Source organism: Falco biarmicus, chromosome 9 (genome assembly GCF_023638135.1).
Source record: "Falco biarmicus isolate bFalBia1 chromosome 9, bFalBia1.pri, whole genome shotgun sequence".
Taxonomy (NCBI): Eukaryota; Metazoa; Chordata; class Aves; order Falconiformes; family Falconidae; genus Falco; species Falco biarmicus.
The window spans coordinates 46,222,427-46,236,219 of NC_079296.1; the positions used below are offsets into that span (position 1 = coordinate 46,222,427).

The following is a 13,793-nucleotide window of genomic DNA, read 5'->3' on the forward strand; positions in this document are numbered from 1 at the left end:
CCGAACACCTAGGTGCCAAAAAGCAGATGGGTTCTTTCAAGTCGCTGCTTTGCAGTGGGGTTGTATCTCACTCTTAACAGTGGTGCAACTTTACAACACTGTCTGGGCAGTGTGAAAAGAAAGGAATAAGTGAAATGAAGGCTTTTACAGTTCCCCAGGAGCGCCTGTCACTCAAAACACAGCCACTCTTAATCCCAGTTTCAATAAACAGTGGAAACCATTCCCCTGAAATTCATGCTGCAAAGCAGGGTAAAGGGAAGGGTTCAGACAGCCGCCTTGCTCCCAGGCCCCAGGGGATGCCACCAGCTTTAGCAGCTCATTAGAAAAAGGCAGGAACTAGCTCAAAGGTAAACAAGACGATGAAACAAAGGAGAAACATTCTTCATGTGTCCAGATTTGAGTCAGCCCTTTAAAGAGGACAAAATTCAGTGGGATGAATAAATTTCAGAAGCAGGTTAGCTGACTAGGCTTTTTTTTTTTTTTAAACTGAAAACTGTACATGTTCCAGAGGAAAAGGTAGAATAGGGCTTTGCACCAAAAACACAGAATACTTTTTCGAGAGAGGAGACGTATTTCCAAACTACCCACTGTTAAAGCACATGCATCAAATCCCTGCTAGGCGGGTTAGTGGTTGGAGTCAGAAATGCAAGGTCACCGCTTTGGCCGGCTCTTCCTGCTGGGGGTTCATGTTTATCCACAGTCAAGTCATTTAGCTGGTCCAAGTTTATATACCTACAGAGCTGGTTCTAATAACACCTATGAAATGGATGCACTCACCCTTACTGAAGATCAGTAAAGGACTTAGTAATTCTAGAGTACCATTCAGCTGAGGGTCATTAAAGAAAAACATTCTTTTTAGAGCCTGAAGAGCATGAAATAGGGAATTTTCTTCGACCCTTGCTGGTTGAAACTTGGCCCACACTACTGATAAAATCCTGACTTGATGGCTGTTTAGTGTCCTGTGTCAAATACTACATAGTTTTGATTCCATTCCAAGCAAGTAAGTGATCACCAGAACTACGCTGGGCCACTATTCATGGCATCGATCCTTCTGGAAGCTTCGCAGAAAGGATAAACAGGCTACATAATGGAAGAAACATAAAAGTATAAGTTAAGACCAACTATTTAGGGTATCACAGTGTGAAAACATTTTGCCATTACTAAAATGCCAATATGGCAAGCATTCATATCATATTTTATGCCCTTCAAAAACACAGGAGGGACATCCTACTGTTTTCAAACTCTTGCTAACAGCAATGCTCAGTTGAGAGCCTTCTTTCATACCTCCACAGAGGAGAAAGCATAAAAAGCTAGGAAACTGAGGGGCAATAAAAACCCAAAAAAGAAAGAAAGAAACAAAAACCAAACAAGAGGGAGAACTGCTACAATCCATCCTAAATAGATGGGAAGGGAAAGCGGGGAAAGGCAGGAGTTTGCCTTTGGTCCCAGGACCAGCACAGAAGAAACAGCAGTATACTTCATCTTCTCTCAAGAGCAAGGAGGAAAGCCAGAGGAACAGTCTAGTTCACGCTCTGCTCTCAGGTAGGCTCACCTAGAGAACATCTATGTCAGCAGTTTAGTCCAGACCAGGAACACACTCCTGTCATAAATCTTGCGGCTGTTCTCCCTCACTCTGTTTTTACTCACATCTGAGAGCACACACAGCACGCTCTAAACACAAACCTGTGCTAAAATGTGCCCTGAATGCTGAAGGGCTTTTGGTCTAGACGGCACGACTACATCTCGTCCTAAGGAGAAAAAACCTGAAACGAGTGGAGTGTGGATGCTGGGTCCATTGATCATCCTTTAAAAAAATAAAAAATCACTGCTATCAGGCCACAGTACTCATTAACGCAGACAGAACCCTATATGCTACCCACCACTTGGATTGGACTGTTACTTCCCCCAACAGACTTTCAAAATAATAAGCAACCAGACTGTTAACAGGCCAAGAAAGGGAACACAGAGTTTACTGATAAGGAAGAATTCAGTAAGGGAAAGCGGATGATTAGAGAAGCAGGTTGAAAAGAATGAGGCCTTTCCCCCAATCTCTGGGAATTACTACAAGCCAAAAATATAAGTTTAAGAAACCCAGGCAGGTTATATGACTCTTTCAATTTTTACTGAGTTATAACTGAATGGTTTTCAAGCTTTCAATGGAATACGCAGTACCACGGAGCCATAATAGTCCGATTAAAAATGCATTATAGATTCCAAGGAGACTAAGCTATATCTCTGGGTAACTCAGTGGAATTTATTAGTCCTTGCAGACTGGCTGTTATTATGATCAAAAACAATTATTCATGTTAAAAGTGTGACTGTCAGTTTAAAAATGTCCCAATGTAACCCAAGCCTCCTGCTAACATACAGTCTTCAAGCTATCCAGAAAACAGATCTTTAGGGGTTGTAGCATGAATTATTTATTTATGGGCCTTCTAGAGCCATTCTTCATGAAAGAATTATAATCACATAACTACGATGGTGGAGAGAACAAGAGAATCTTTGAAGTGCAGAAACAGTACAAGATACAGGCATTTTAGAAAAGAGAATCAAACCAAATCTGAACCCAGTTCAAACTGTCCAACTACAATTGAAAATGAATTATTATTCTGGAAGTACTTCTGCGAATTGCACCTCCAGCTGACACCCCAGCCACAGCTAACCACAAATGAAAGCCAAACCACAGCATTTTACTGGGGATATTAGTTGTCACTGTCAGTTCTTTTCAAAAGATTTTTAAGAGAATCATAACTTTGGCAGTATTTGCAGCACAGTCATATTTTCAGTTCATCAAGGGGAAAAGCTTAAAAGAAGTTAAACAAAGGTTATTATTTCTAATATATTGTTATAATCTTTACTAAATATAGGTAAGTTTAAACCAAGTGAAACTTCTTGGTAGCACAGGCCAAGGGATGCCTGCTATTTTTCTGCTGATACACAAACAATACAGGTAAGCGTTTTTTTTTCTAGCTGCATGAATCCTCTTACCTCACCTCAGGACATCTGGCAAAATAGGAAAACAGATGCAGGATACTGACATTTTCATTCAAGTCACTCATGACCTAGAAAGGACCTGACTGAAAAGCATGATCCCTTCTTGTGCTGTGCCGTAGCGTGGATGTTACCATTTGTCATCGCCACTTTGACCAGCATATATAACGTTACACCAGCAATGAAGCAAAACATGAACTTTTTTCTGCAGAACCTACGGTTGCTCCAGACCTCTCTGGTTCTCACTAACAAGGGACAACACCCTACACCCCTACTTTCAGACCAGAAAAAACCAGAATTTGCAGCTGTTTTCTTCTGAAGTAATCTGTGCTTGATAGCATCCTAATTCTTAAAATAGTAGATAATAAGCCCTTTCTAACATTTTAAGCTTTTTCTTTTTCCTTCAATTCTCCTTTTTTCTGAAGCCGAGAAAGGGGAGATGAACACAGACCATTTAACAGCAGTTGAACTCCCACTCACCACCACGTCCTTTGTTCAAAGCACATTAGAAACAAGTGAAAACAAGCCACAGATACAGAGAGAAGGTTCAATAATTTCACATCTACTAGAAACAGTAGCAAACAAATTGCATATACCACACGTAAAACAAATAAATAGTAAACCATCAACTTTTTTGCTTTTTGGAAAATCTAGCAAGTTTTTGGGACCCAGATGCTCAACATATTTGAATTTCCTTTAGGGTTTTTTTGTGCAAATATTGTCAATGAAGACAGAATATTTTGTATGAGAATTTTCACCAATTCAAAATGAATTTAACAAAAAAAGTTCAGTTTGCTCGAGTACTGTTGTACTTCTCCCCAGAACTGGATAGGTTTTGCTGTGGCATTTATTTATTAAAATCCTTGCTTAGGGATGGGAAAAATATTTTTGGTGAATTCAATACATAACTGTGCCACTAGCAAAGGTGGAATGTGGCAGTGGCAGAAACACACAGCACCTTTGACACCACTGGTATGGCATGTGTGCTGGTGAGCTGAAGCCACCTTCCTGAAAGATGTTCCACCTGCAGGCGTAAAAGGCAACCAGTGCAGAGGGAATCCATCACAAAAAGATTTAAACTGTGATTTTCACTACTTATCCTTTATCTTTTCTCAGTGTAAAAACATTCAGGACCTTTTGTTGTGGTTTCTAAGGTGAGCATTAGGATTATCCTGGGACATCCACCCATCTCTCCATGTCCTTCTTTACCTAGCAATCCAGTTTTAATCCACTTTTAAGACGTGTCTATGACAGCATTGCTGGGGATGAGCGTTTTTCACTCAGAGGTTTACAGTGACAGGGATACCGTCGCAGAAACAGCAAGGTGGATGTTCTCAGCTGGAGAACGTATTTCCATAGCTGGCCCTGGCCTGTTGTAGTCAAAGTCCAACTCAGTCAGCCTCACACAAGGCACCAATTGTTGCAGCACAATCAAACTAGTAGACTGCAACAAGGCTTTACCCTTGGTCAGATTCTACTGTCCATGCTGTTTCTCCTTCCTCCAGAGGCCAGGCCACACTGCTCCTCCTCCAGCCAACCACCAATCCTCAGGGCTATTTAACCACTTAGCGGGAACGAGCTACACCTGCACATCATCCACGGCGATCAACCCACTGCCTCTGGGGCAGGGCCACAGCTGCATGTTATCAATGCTAACCAACCCACTGCCTGCGTTCCTCTACACTGTCCTACAGCTTGGGCTGAGACAAGTGAAAAAAACCAAGGTGCAATCACAATATTGAAAGTGGGGAAATGAACTCCACACTTTTTTCACTTGTGCATCAAAGGAGTATCTCACCTGTTCATTGGTTCTTCACATTTCTTAGCTAATATAGCATTCCATAAGGTAGAAACATTGGAAAGTTAATTTTGGAGCAATTACACCCTTGCAGACTTCCTCAGCTTTCATTTTCACTTTTCATTCAACAAGTTATTAGTGTTAATGATACCCTTGGCTAATCCCACCCTCACAGGACCAGGTGGTACATGTTAACACCTTCAAATTAACAGCTATGTTTAAGATGGAGACACTAGTAGGCTTGTTCAGCCCTTTAGATGAGAAGAAGCTACTTGCCTCCCTAAATGGGAAAGGGTCAGGTCAGCACCTGGGGCTTGGTACCAAGCTTAACTCAGGAGGTTCATTGTAAGGGTCTGCAGTAGTGTCTAGACCAACATGGAGAGTAAAATTAAAGTTTCAGGTTAGCAGGCAAAAAAATTGTCCCGAAGAACAGTACGGGCCAAAATATTCCAGTTGTACACCAAGGAGTGGGGTAGGTTTTTCCCTAATGCATGAGTACCTACACCATTCTGGTCCATTTATTTATTGATCTCCACTACAACTTCATTTTTCTTATTTAGGATTGTACTGAAGAAACAAAGAAAACATGTCTTGCTAGAAGTTCATGTTTTGCCTTTGACTGACTTCAAACAGGGCTAAAATGAATTTGATCAGGCACAAGTCACTCTACAGTGAGAACTCTGGTTTTTACACAGGCTTAGGAATAGCACTTTTTTTTTTCCTTGTAAATCTTTTCTTTTTCTTGGTGAGCGATTGGATTATAGTATACTGAGATTGGACTGCAGTGCTTTTAGTAACAAGAAATATATGTGAGAGAGAACGATGTCTGTCAACTGTACTAACTGAGGTGAAAAAACAGCCTGGCTTAAAAAGGAAGAGGACAGATTTTAATGTTTTTAGAGTAGGGGTGTTAGTGTTCCATCAGCAGCACTAACTTCTGTAATACCACCATGATTTTTATCTATAATTGATAAATGTACACATATGGAAAGCTTTTCTTACTAGAGTAGCTCAGTCCATATTTATACCTGAACTAATATCATTGTTCTCATAAAACCATACACCAGAACTGATGCAGTAAATCTGATCCAAAACCTGTACGCCAGGGATCTGTTATAAAGCTGATGGCTTTTAGGCCCTTGATGGGATGGTACTGGGTGACAGCCTCTCTGTCCAGAGCAGTAAATGGATTGGTACTTACTGTCACCTCGTTGCCTGCATCAGACAACTCAAAACCTGGTGATACACAAGACAAGTTCTAGACAATCCTGATGAATTTTGTAGGTGTGTGAGGTGTGCTGACCAAGGCAAGAACTGAGCCCTCGTGTGAGACACAGGTCTGAGTTTTGGGACACAAAAATAAAAATCCCTTGTCTTCAGGCATCTGCAGTTCATTCCTTTCGTATAAAAAGCTGCCTAAAACTTCCTTGGAGAGTTTCCAATTCTGATATAAATAACGTGTCAACTCAAAGTAACTAGGAAACAAACTTCCCTGCAACAGGGTTAGGGCTAATTAAGAGAAATGCCCAGTCTAGAATCAACATGGCAACTCAGAACAGATAAGCTGCATATACTCATCAACAAACGAAATACTCATTCTGTTATCCAGCCTAATGGAATACAGGGATAAAACAGAAAAAGCAAACCCACAGACAATCCTGGCCATGCAAAGAAGGCATTAAGAAGAAATCAGTGAGAGTGCAGTGTTGAAGCAGGCGGTAACAATATTCTCTGTGACAACTGTGGTGCGAACAGATTCCCACACCATGAATAAAATACTGCTTCCAGACCTGAGCCGACTTCAGGACAATCAGTACTTCCACAAAAAGCAGTCAAATAACCCATTAATCAAAAGCTAATAGTGGATATAATCCCACCGCTGCCACTCTGTTCACCGGTTCCACCAGTTCCCTCTTGTCCCTCATCTCCTATTAACTGCTATGATACTAATCATCATTTCATTTATCTTTATCTCTGTTTTTCTCTTCTGTCTCCTGCAATTGCTCTAACTCTTATTTTCTCAAAGCCTTGTTCTACCTCAGCAAGCAAACTCAGAGAGTTTATAGTTATTGGAAAAAAGAATCTGGTGGGGCTCCCAGGGAAGCACAGAGAACAAGTGGCAAACAATAAGACACTATATCTGGCTCCTGGAGCTTCCTGTACCAAGGATTTAACGAGAGAAGCAGCTGGGCAGAGATACTATATGCAGTAAAGGCACACACAAAAAGGTAGAAATGAAACCCTCCACACACTTAAAAAAAAAAAAAATAATCAAGTAAAGGGTCATCCTTTCCCTCCCTGGGCAGTTGTTTGAGTGTTACTGCACGCTTTAACAGCAAGGTCTTTAAGGGGCTCCATAGGCAGCACCTATCCTCTTCGGTTGGCAGCCAGTTACAAAGCCCCTGAGGACATTTAAGAAACACCCTTAGTAAAGGGTCTCCTGCAGCATAAGGCAGGTTAAAAGGGATTCCCAGGTGACAGTAGCTCCCTGGGTCTCCCCACTTGCCTGCCACCTCCCTGGCTGGTGAAGCATCAGCAGCGGTTCCAACGAGGCAGGTGGGCTGCCCCCGTGCCCACTCCTCCGCTCCCTAACCACTGCTGCCCTGCTCCTCTGCTCTGCCCTCTGCTGTGGACTCCCTCTCTTGGATGTCTGAGCCAAGCAAGAGAAAGGGCTCGGGCTAAGCCCAAGGAAGGGCTTAAATCAAGAAAGGATGGGCTAAGCAAAAGGAATCCCGTGCCTCAGCTACTGTTTTGGACAGCTGAACTTTCAGATCAGTGCTAGAGACAAGGAGCTACTGCCTTTTAAAACTGAAATAACAGAACACTTCAGAAGCCTGTGCTGCAGCTGAAGAGTCTGCAAGAAGCTTTGCAAAACAATGCAAAAATCAAACCAGTAGTTCTCACGCAGCTATCCATACCCAGGGCATCTTTCATGCAATTACTCAGCAAGGCACTGACATGTCAACGTAAAGCAAGCAAGGAGGCGCCAAGACTCGAAACCATAAACTGGCCAGCTGCAGAACCTGTGTGCTCCAAGGAGGTCTGTTACACCAATTACCCACTTAGTGGTTTGAGACAGTCTTGCAGGAATTGTGCTTCACACAGTACCCACAGCAAATCCTTCCTGCGTACGGTATATATTTACCAAAATTCTCCATATGAATGAGCTATACATTCATATTCATCCATTTCCAGAACTTTCTATGTCGAAGCTACAGGCGGAAGAGTAGCTTAGAGGAAGAAAACAGGAATTTTAACTCTTGTGCCTACGCACTGGGTTGCAGCTGAGCCCTTAGATAGGTGCAAAAATACATGGTGTAACATACCCAAGCACACGCATTTCTGAGAGTCGCTTTCACAGACTTTGGTTTATGCTGTTTGTCATGGCTGGCAGCAGAACTGTTGAACCTACATAGCAAGCACAAGTGGCTGTAACGTCCATAACTCAGAAATGCCACATGCAGATGTACTTTTACAGTTTACAACTCTGCTGAAATGCCTTCTCATAATTTGAAAAGCGCTTACACACTGTTTCCACCGCACAGCTAAATTATTTCATAATAAGATAAGAATCTCTGCCACAGCATATGAAAAAGATTTGCGTGGAATATTCCAGCTATGCTGCAGCTGAATGGCCCATTGCATTACGTATGTCCCAATTACAGAAACCAGAGAACGCAGTGGTGGGTTGAAGTTGCCTGTTTTCTCTAGTCTTATTGGTAGTTTTGGGTATTCATTCTATTTTCCTTTTGGAGTCCCATCTAATCTGGAAGACTAAAATGACTGCAATTCAGACCAAGACACCTTTAAAAGCATGAGCATCCCAGAAGGATATTTGCTATTAGGGCACACTATTTTCTAAAATATGGAGTACCATAAAAAAAGAAAATAAAACCCCTAAAATCACACATGTCATTTAAATGCTGGCATGTCTAAAGTTATGAACACTGAAAGCAGGAGCATAACTACATTAGATTATGAAACAACAAGTCCTGGCCAGAAGCAGAAAGTTGTGTTCCTCAGTCTTGCAAAGATGCCTTGGGAAAAGAGCAGCCGCAAGAGGTCCAGCTCACTGAAGGGACAGGCTTAGCAAGCAGTTATAAGGTCATTTTGAATAAACTACATGGTCACACACTACTTAGGGAATGGGACTGAAGATGCTGGGTCCTGACTCTGTGTTTGCCTTTGACCTGTTTCAAGGCTTCTATTTTCCAAGCCACTTAAACCATTCAGATTACGTAAAGTTTTATGTTACAGTCTTGGTTGGGGTTTTTTTTTGTTTTTTTTTTACTTCATCAGCACTACTCATAAACAAAACCAGGAGGATAAATAAATAACTGTTTCAGCACCACCAGGCTAATGCATAATTCATACTGTTGATGTCACTTATACTCCACCCCAATGCAATCAATAGGACCTGTGCACATGTCCTGAAGACATCTTGCAGCCATTGGACTGTCTCACTAGACAGTTTTGCCTTGAATGTTTCTGAGGACAACAGATGCAATTGACCTTGACAATTTTCTTTCTCTACTGCCACGTATCTGCTAAACAGGCCATTTGTACCAATCTTCTCCGTGCTAATCTGTGACTTCTAGGGGTGAAGAAAGAGGGGACTTACAATGAAAAAAACCACTATCTTGAACACAACTGACTGCAGCAAATGTGGTAGCACAACATTTTGCTAAGCTGAGAGCAGTATTAAGTCCAGAAAGGGAGAGGAAGCATCTAGAAACTTTTCCAGAAGAAACTGCAACAGAAAACCAGGATGACAAATGAATCTCAAAGTGTGGGTGCTCTTTAGTTAAACTACTCATAGTGGAGGCATTTGCAGCCTTTCCCTTTCTTGATACACTAAATAAAGCATCTATTCAATTCACTCATTCCTCTGCATGGTTACTAGAAGCCACCAGAGCTACTATCAAGGGGAGATTACAGCCAAAACCTTTCAACATTCAAACGCATCTGCTGGAACTCATGACGTCCCTGACATCGTAGGGGGTTGCTGCTCCACTGAATGCAGCTGCTGTAATAAATGCGCACTAACTCTGCCTTCCCTTGCCCCCGGCAATCTGTACTGTGGTGTCTAACTAAAGCAATCAAACCAACCACCATGAGGGCTATATTCAGTTTGGAAAAAAACCCCACCATAATCAACATATACCAAAACCTCTTCACCCAAAACATTGTATCACCTCAGCCACTCTACATTTTGACCTCTTTTACTACAGGAACCCTGTTACGCTATCTATTCTGCTTGTTCAGAACTCACATTTGCTTCATAGCATTTTACTATACAGAGTGAACAGCGGAGCTGTCAAATAAAAACACATGTATTTTGTTTTAATTTATCAAGTGAAAGGGGGAAGTGATAAGAATAGAAGTTGCCTTTAAGGAAGGGTTTAGCATGGCCACAAAAAACTCTGTAACAAAACAAGGAGCTAGTTCCCCCTCCTAGACACTTTCTACCATATCCTGACTTTACTATCACCATCTGACAGAAAGGTGAGTTCCTCAGACGCGATCTGTATTTCTTCTTCTTTTTCCAGTTACCAGCAAATCCTGGAAAATCCTCATCCACGATTTATTAAGTCACTAAGCCTCATTCACCTTTTTGCTTCTTTAAAACACTGTGAAAGTGTTTGAGTTTGGGATGCAATACGATATAATTCTTCTGCTACTATGACCTATGCCGTGGGCAGTTACAGAGTCCCTTCACGCTGGCGGTTTGTTCCTACTCATGCTGATACACACATGTTTAGATGTGCTCCCAAGGGCTTATAAACCAAGACAGCTTACAAATGAGCAAACTGCATTTGTGCTGCAAGGACTTTGTATTTAAAAAAAATAATATTAGCACCACTAAAGGAGTTCAGGTTGACTCAGCTATTCCAAACTTCATCTCACTTTGCAGCTCTGGCAAGTTACAATCTTCACCTTCAGTTAAATTCCTGCAAGCAGATAGCTGTGCTGTCTTAACTACCTGCTCTCAAAAGCAGAATGCATCCATCTTTGGCGTTTGCAGCTGACAATTTAATAGTGTTTTCTACCAAGCATACGCTGACCCACACTTTCTGTTGCTTGTAACCTTTCCTTTTCAGAACAGAGATTTTTCTTCAGTCTTGGCAGAGACGTATGGCTCATTACAGCAAACCTGGATGCCAACTTTGATGTTTCAGAGGTCAGATTTTTTTGCAGTTATCTAAGTAAGGAAGGCTTTTCCCCCCCAAGACCATTGGGCGGACACATGACTTTTTAGTCTCCTGTCACTCAAGAAAGAGCACAAGGAGCTTTGCCTAAGTTTTAAAGTTACCTCCTGGGATTTCCTTTTCTTTTCTAACGAAAACTCCTAGTCTGATTGTCACGGTATTTGTACCAAAGTGAGAAGTAGCTGCCTGGCTCAACTCCGCTCCTCGCAAGAGAGGCAGCAGGGATGAGTTTATGAACTGTAATTACCATCTTACCCACTCAGGCTCCTTCCTAAAAGGACAATCATCCATCATCCCCTTTTGTGCTACCGACTCCTTAAAAGGCCTACTCCGCTGGAACTCCAGCGCATCCCACCGCAGCCAGGCTCCCCAGGAGCCTGCCCAGGGCTACCTAGCTGGATTTCCAAGGGAAGATCGCGTCGCTTGCCTGCCTTATTTGGGAACCGCCGACTCCGCAAGGCTTGGCGCATCCTCGGTGACCCAGCCAGCCCGCCGAAACCCGGAGCTCTGGCAACGATTTCACCAGAAGGAACCTCAGCCAACGCCGAGCTCCGAGCGCCGGCCGGGAACAGAAACGAGAGCGCGGGGGGAGGGCGGCCCGGACCGAGCGAAACTTGCGGAGTTCAAAACACCCGGGAGCGGCCCGGCGGCGAGCCCTGGGAAGGAGAGCTCGGAGTTCAAAACACCCGGGAGCGGCCCGGCGGCGAGCCCTGGGAAGGAGGGCTCTGCGCCGCTTCGGCGTCCGAGTTTGCAGGAAGGAGGAAAGGGCAGGCGGGCCAGCCGCCAGCCGCCCGGGGAGACCCCGGCCAGCCGCCCGGGCCCTCCGCCGGGACACGGGCACCCGCACCCCCACGCGTGCAGGGACAGGGACACGGGCGCAGCCACACACCCCCGCGGGGCGGGGCGGAGCGGCGCCGGGACGCCCGGGCATCCAGCAGCGCGGCCGCCCCCCGCTCCCCCGCGGCGGGCGGGAGGCCTATGGGGGCGCGGCGCCGCTGCCCCAGCGCCGGCAGCCCCTCCCCGCCGCTGCCTGCGGGAGTGGGAATAAAGACAGATAGCGGGGCAGGCACCGGCCGGGCGGGGAGGGAGAGCGCGGAAAGTTTCCGTCGGAGCCCGCGGGCGGCGGCAGCGATGCCCGTGCTGCGCGGAGCGCTGGGGCTGGGCGGGCGCCGCCGGCCTTAGGGGGAAGCGAGAGCGGCGCGGGGCCCGGCAGCGAGCCCCCGGCCCGGCCCGGCCTCCCCTCTCCTCCGGGCGGCCAGGAGGAAGCGCCCCGGGCAGGGACGGGAAAGCGGCGCCGGCCGGAGCGCGGGGAGGGGGAGCGGCACCGCGGGGACCGCCGCCGGCAGAGCCCGGGGGAAAGATGAGCTTGTTGTCAGCCATCGACACCAGCGCCGCGTCCGTCTACCAGCCCGCCCAGCTCCTCAACTGGGTCTATCTCTCGCTGCAAGACACGCACCAGGCCAGCGCCTTCGATGCCTTCAGACCCGAGCCCTCCTCGTCCCAGCACCCCGACCTCGGCTACACCAAGAGCACCCCGGAGCTGGGCTCCTCGCTCAGCTCCAGCTATCTCAACAGCTTCTTCCAGCTCCAGCGGAGCGAGGTGAGTCCGCGCCGCCGCCCGGCGCGCAGCCCCCGGCCCGCTGCCCCCACCCCGCCCCGGGCCCGCAACCGCCATGATGCCTCGGCAGCCTCCCCGCGCCGGGACGGAGCCCGCCGGCGGGACGGGGCAGCCCCGCTCCCCGCCGCGGGCGGCTGGGGACGCTCGGCCGGCCCCGCAGCGCCTTCCCGGCCCCGGCCCCTTCCCGCCGCGCTCCCCTCGGCTGCCGGGCGCTGCGGCGGCGCCCGTCCCGCTAACGGGCCGGCGGCCGGGCCGGGGCGAGGCGCCGCCGCGGCATTGGCGAAGCCGCCCGCCGCCGCCTCCTCCCGCCGCCCGTGTTGACACTCTGGTCAATGGTCACACACCGACTGCCCTGGCGCTGCCCGAGGGACGGGGCCGGGGGGGGAACACGCACAAAAAGTGCCACATCCGTAACAACGTGCAAAAATCCCCCCCGCCCCCCCCCCCGCGATACTTTAAAAGCTTGCTATAAAGAATATATATAACTTCAGAGAGATGGGAGACTGCCAGTGTTTGGAAGGAAGGGATACAAGCAGGAACGTGACAAAGACTGAGTGAAAAAAAAGTTTTGCAGGCGTTTCGTAACATCAGACTTAAATGAAAGTCGAGGGAAGGAAGCTACAGCCCGGGCTGTGCAGAGACAATTCGCTGTGGAACTCCCTGTCACAGGAAGTTGTTGAGGTCCAGCACTTCTGCACTGGGGGGTTCTCACGCATGGAGATCCTGCAAGGTGGCACCTCGCGCGCCGCAGCTTGCGGCCTTCCAGAAAACATCCACCCGTGCCTTTGCTCCCCACCACGGGGCTCTGGCCAGAGCTGTTCGGTGGTGGCTCCGTTTGACAAGGGTCAGATGGATGGTGCGTCGGATCTGCTCTGGCGCTGCCCGTGGAATGACATTTCACAGTCCTCCCAGCGCCATTGATGTTAAAGCGTAGGTTTAAAGAGCATTCCCTGCCCAAATACACATTGCTGTTCTGTCAGCAAAGGTATGGGGCAGCTAATGAAAAACAAATCAAATTCCCCTACTGTTCTGGTGTTGTCGCTGTTAACATTAAGAGCTGGAGCTATAGATACACACTCATTTTTCCTTAATTAGCATTTTTTTTCTTCTGTAGGAATTTCACAAAGCACATCCAGTCTCAAAACAGACACTATTTTTGAAAGCATTTAGTGCAAAA

The 13,793-nt window shown here is 46.4% G+C and overlaps 1 protein-coding gene and 1 long non-coding RNA gene across 3 annotated transcripts in view; one reads left to right on the top strand and one right to left on the bottom strand.

Annotated features, from left to right (window-relative positions):
- LOC130155152 (uncharacterized) overlaps positions 1–13,793 on the bottom strand; it is a 42,100-nt gene that overhangs the window by 23,097 nt on the left and 5,210 nt on the right. The gene's annotated exons all lie outside the window — the stretch shown is intronic.
- The window catches only part of ZCCHC24 (zinc finger CCHC-type containing 24), a 114,810-nt gene continuing 112,761 nt past the window's right edge, over positions 11,745–13,793 (top strand). The window contains exon 1 of one of the 2 annotated variants that reach the window (XM_056352135.1): positions 11,745–12,598. In XM_056352135.1, the coding sequence (XP_056208110.1) occupies positions 12,359–12,598 (240 nt within the window). In that variant the 5' untranslated portion in view covers positions 11,745–12,358. The remainder of the gene's footprint in view (positions 12,599–13,793) is intronic. The other variant, XM_056352136.1, reaches the window with a different exon arrangement.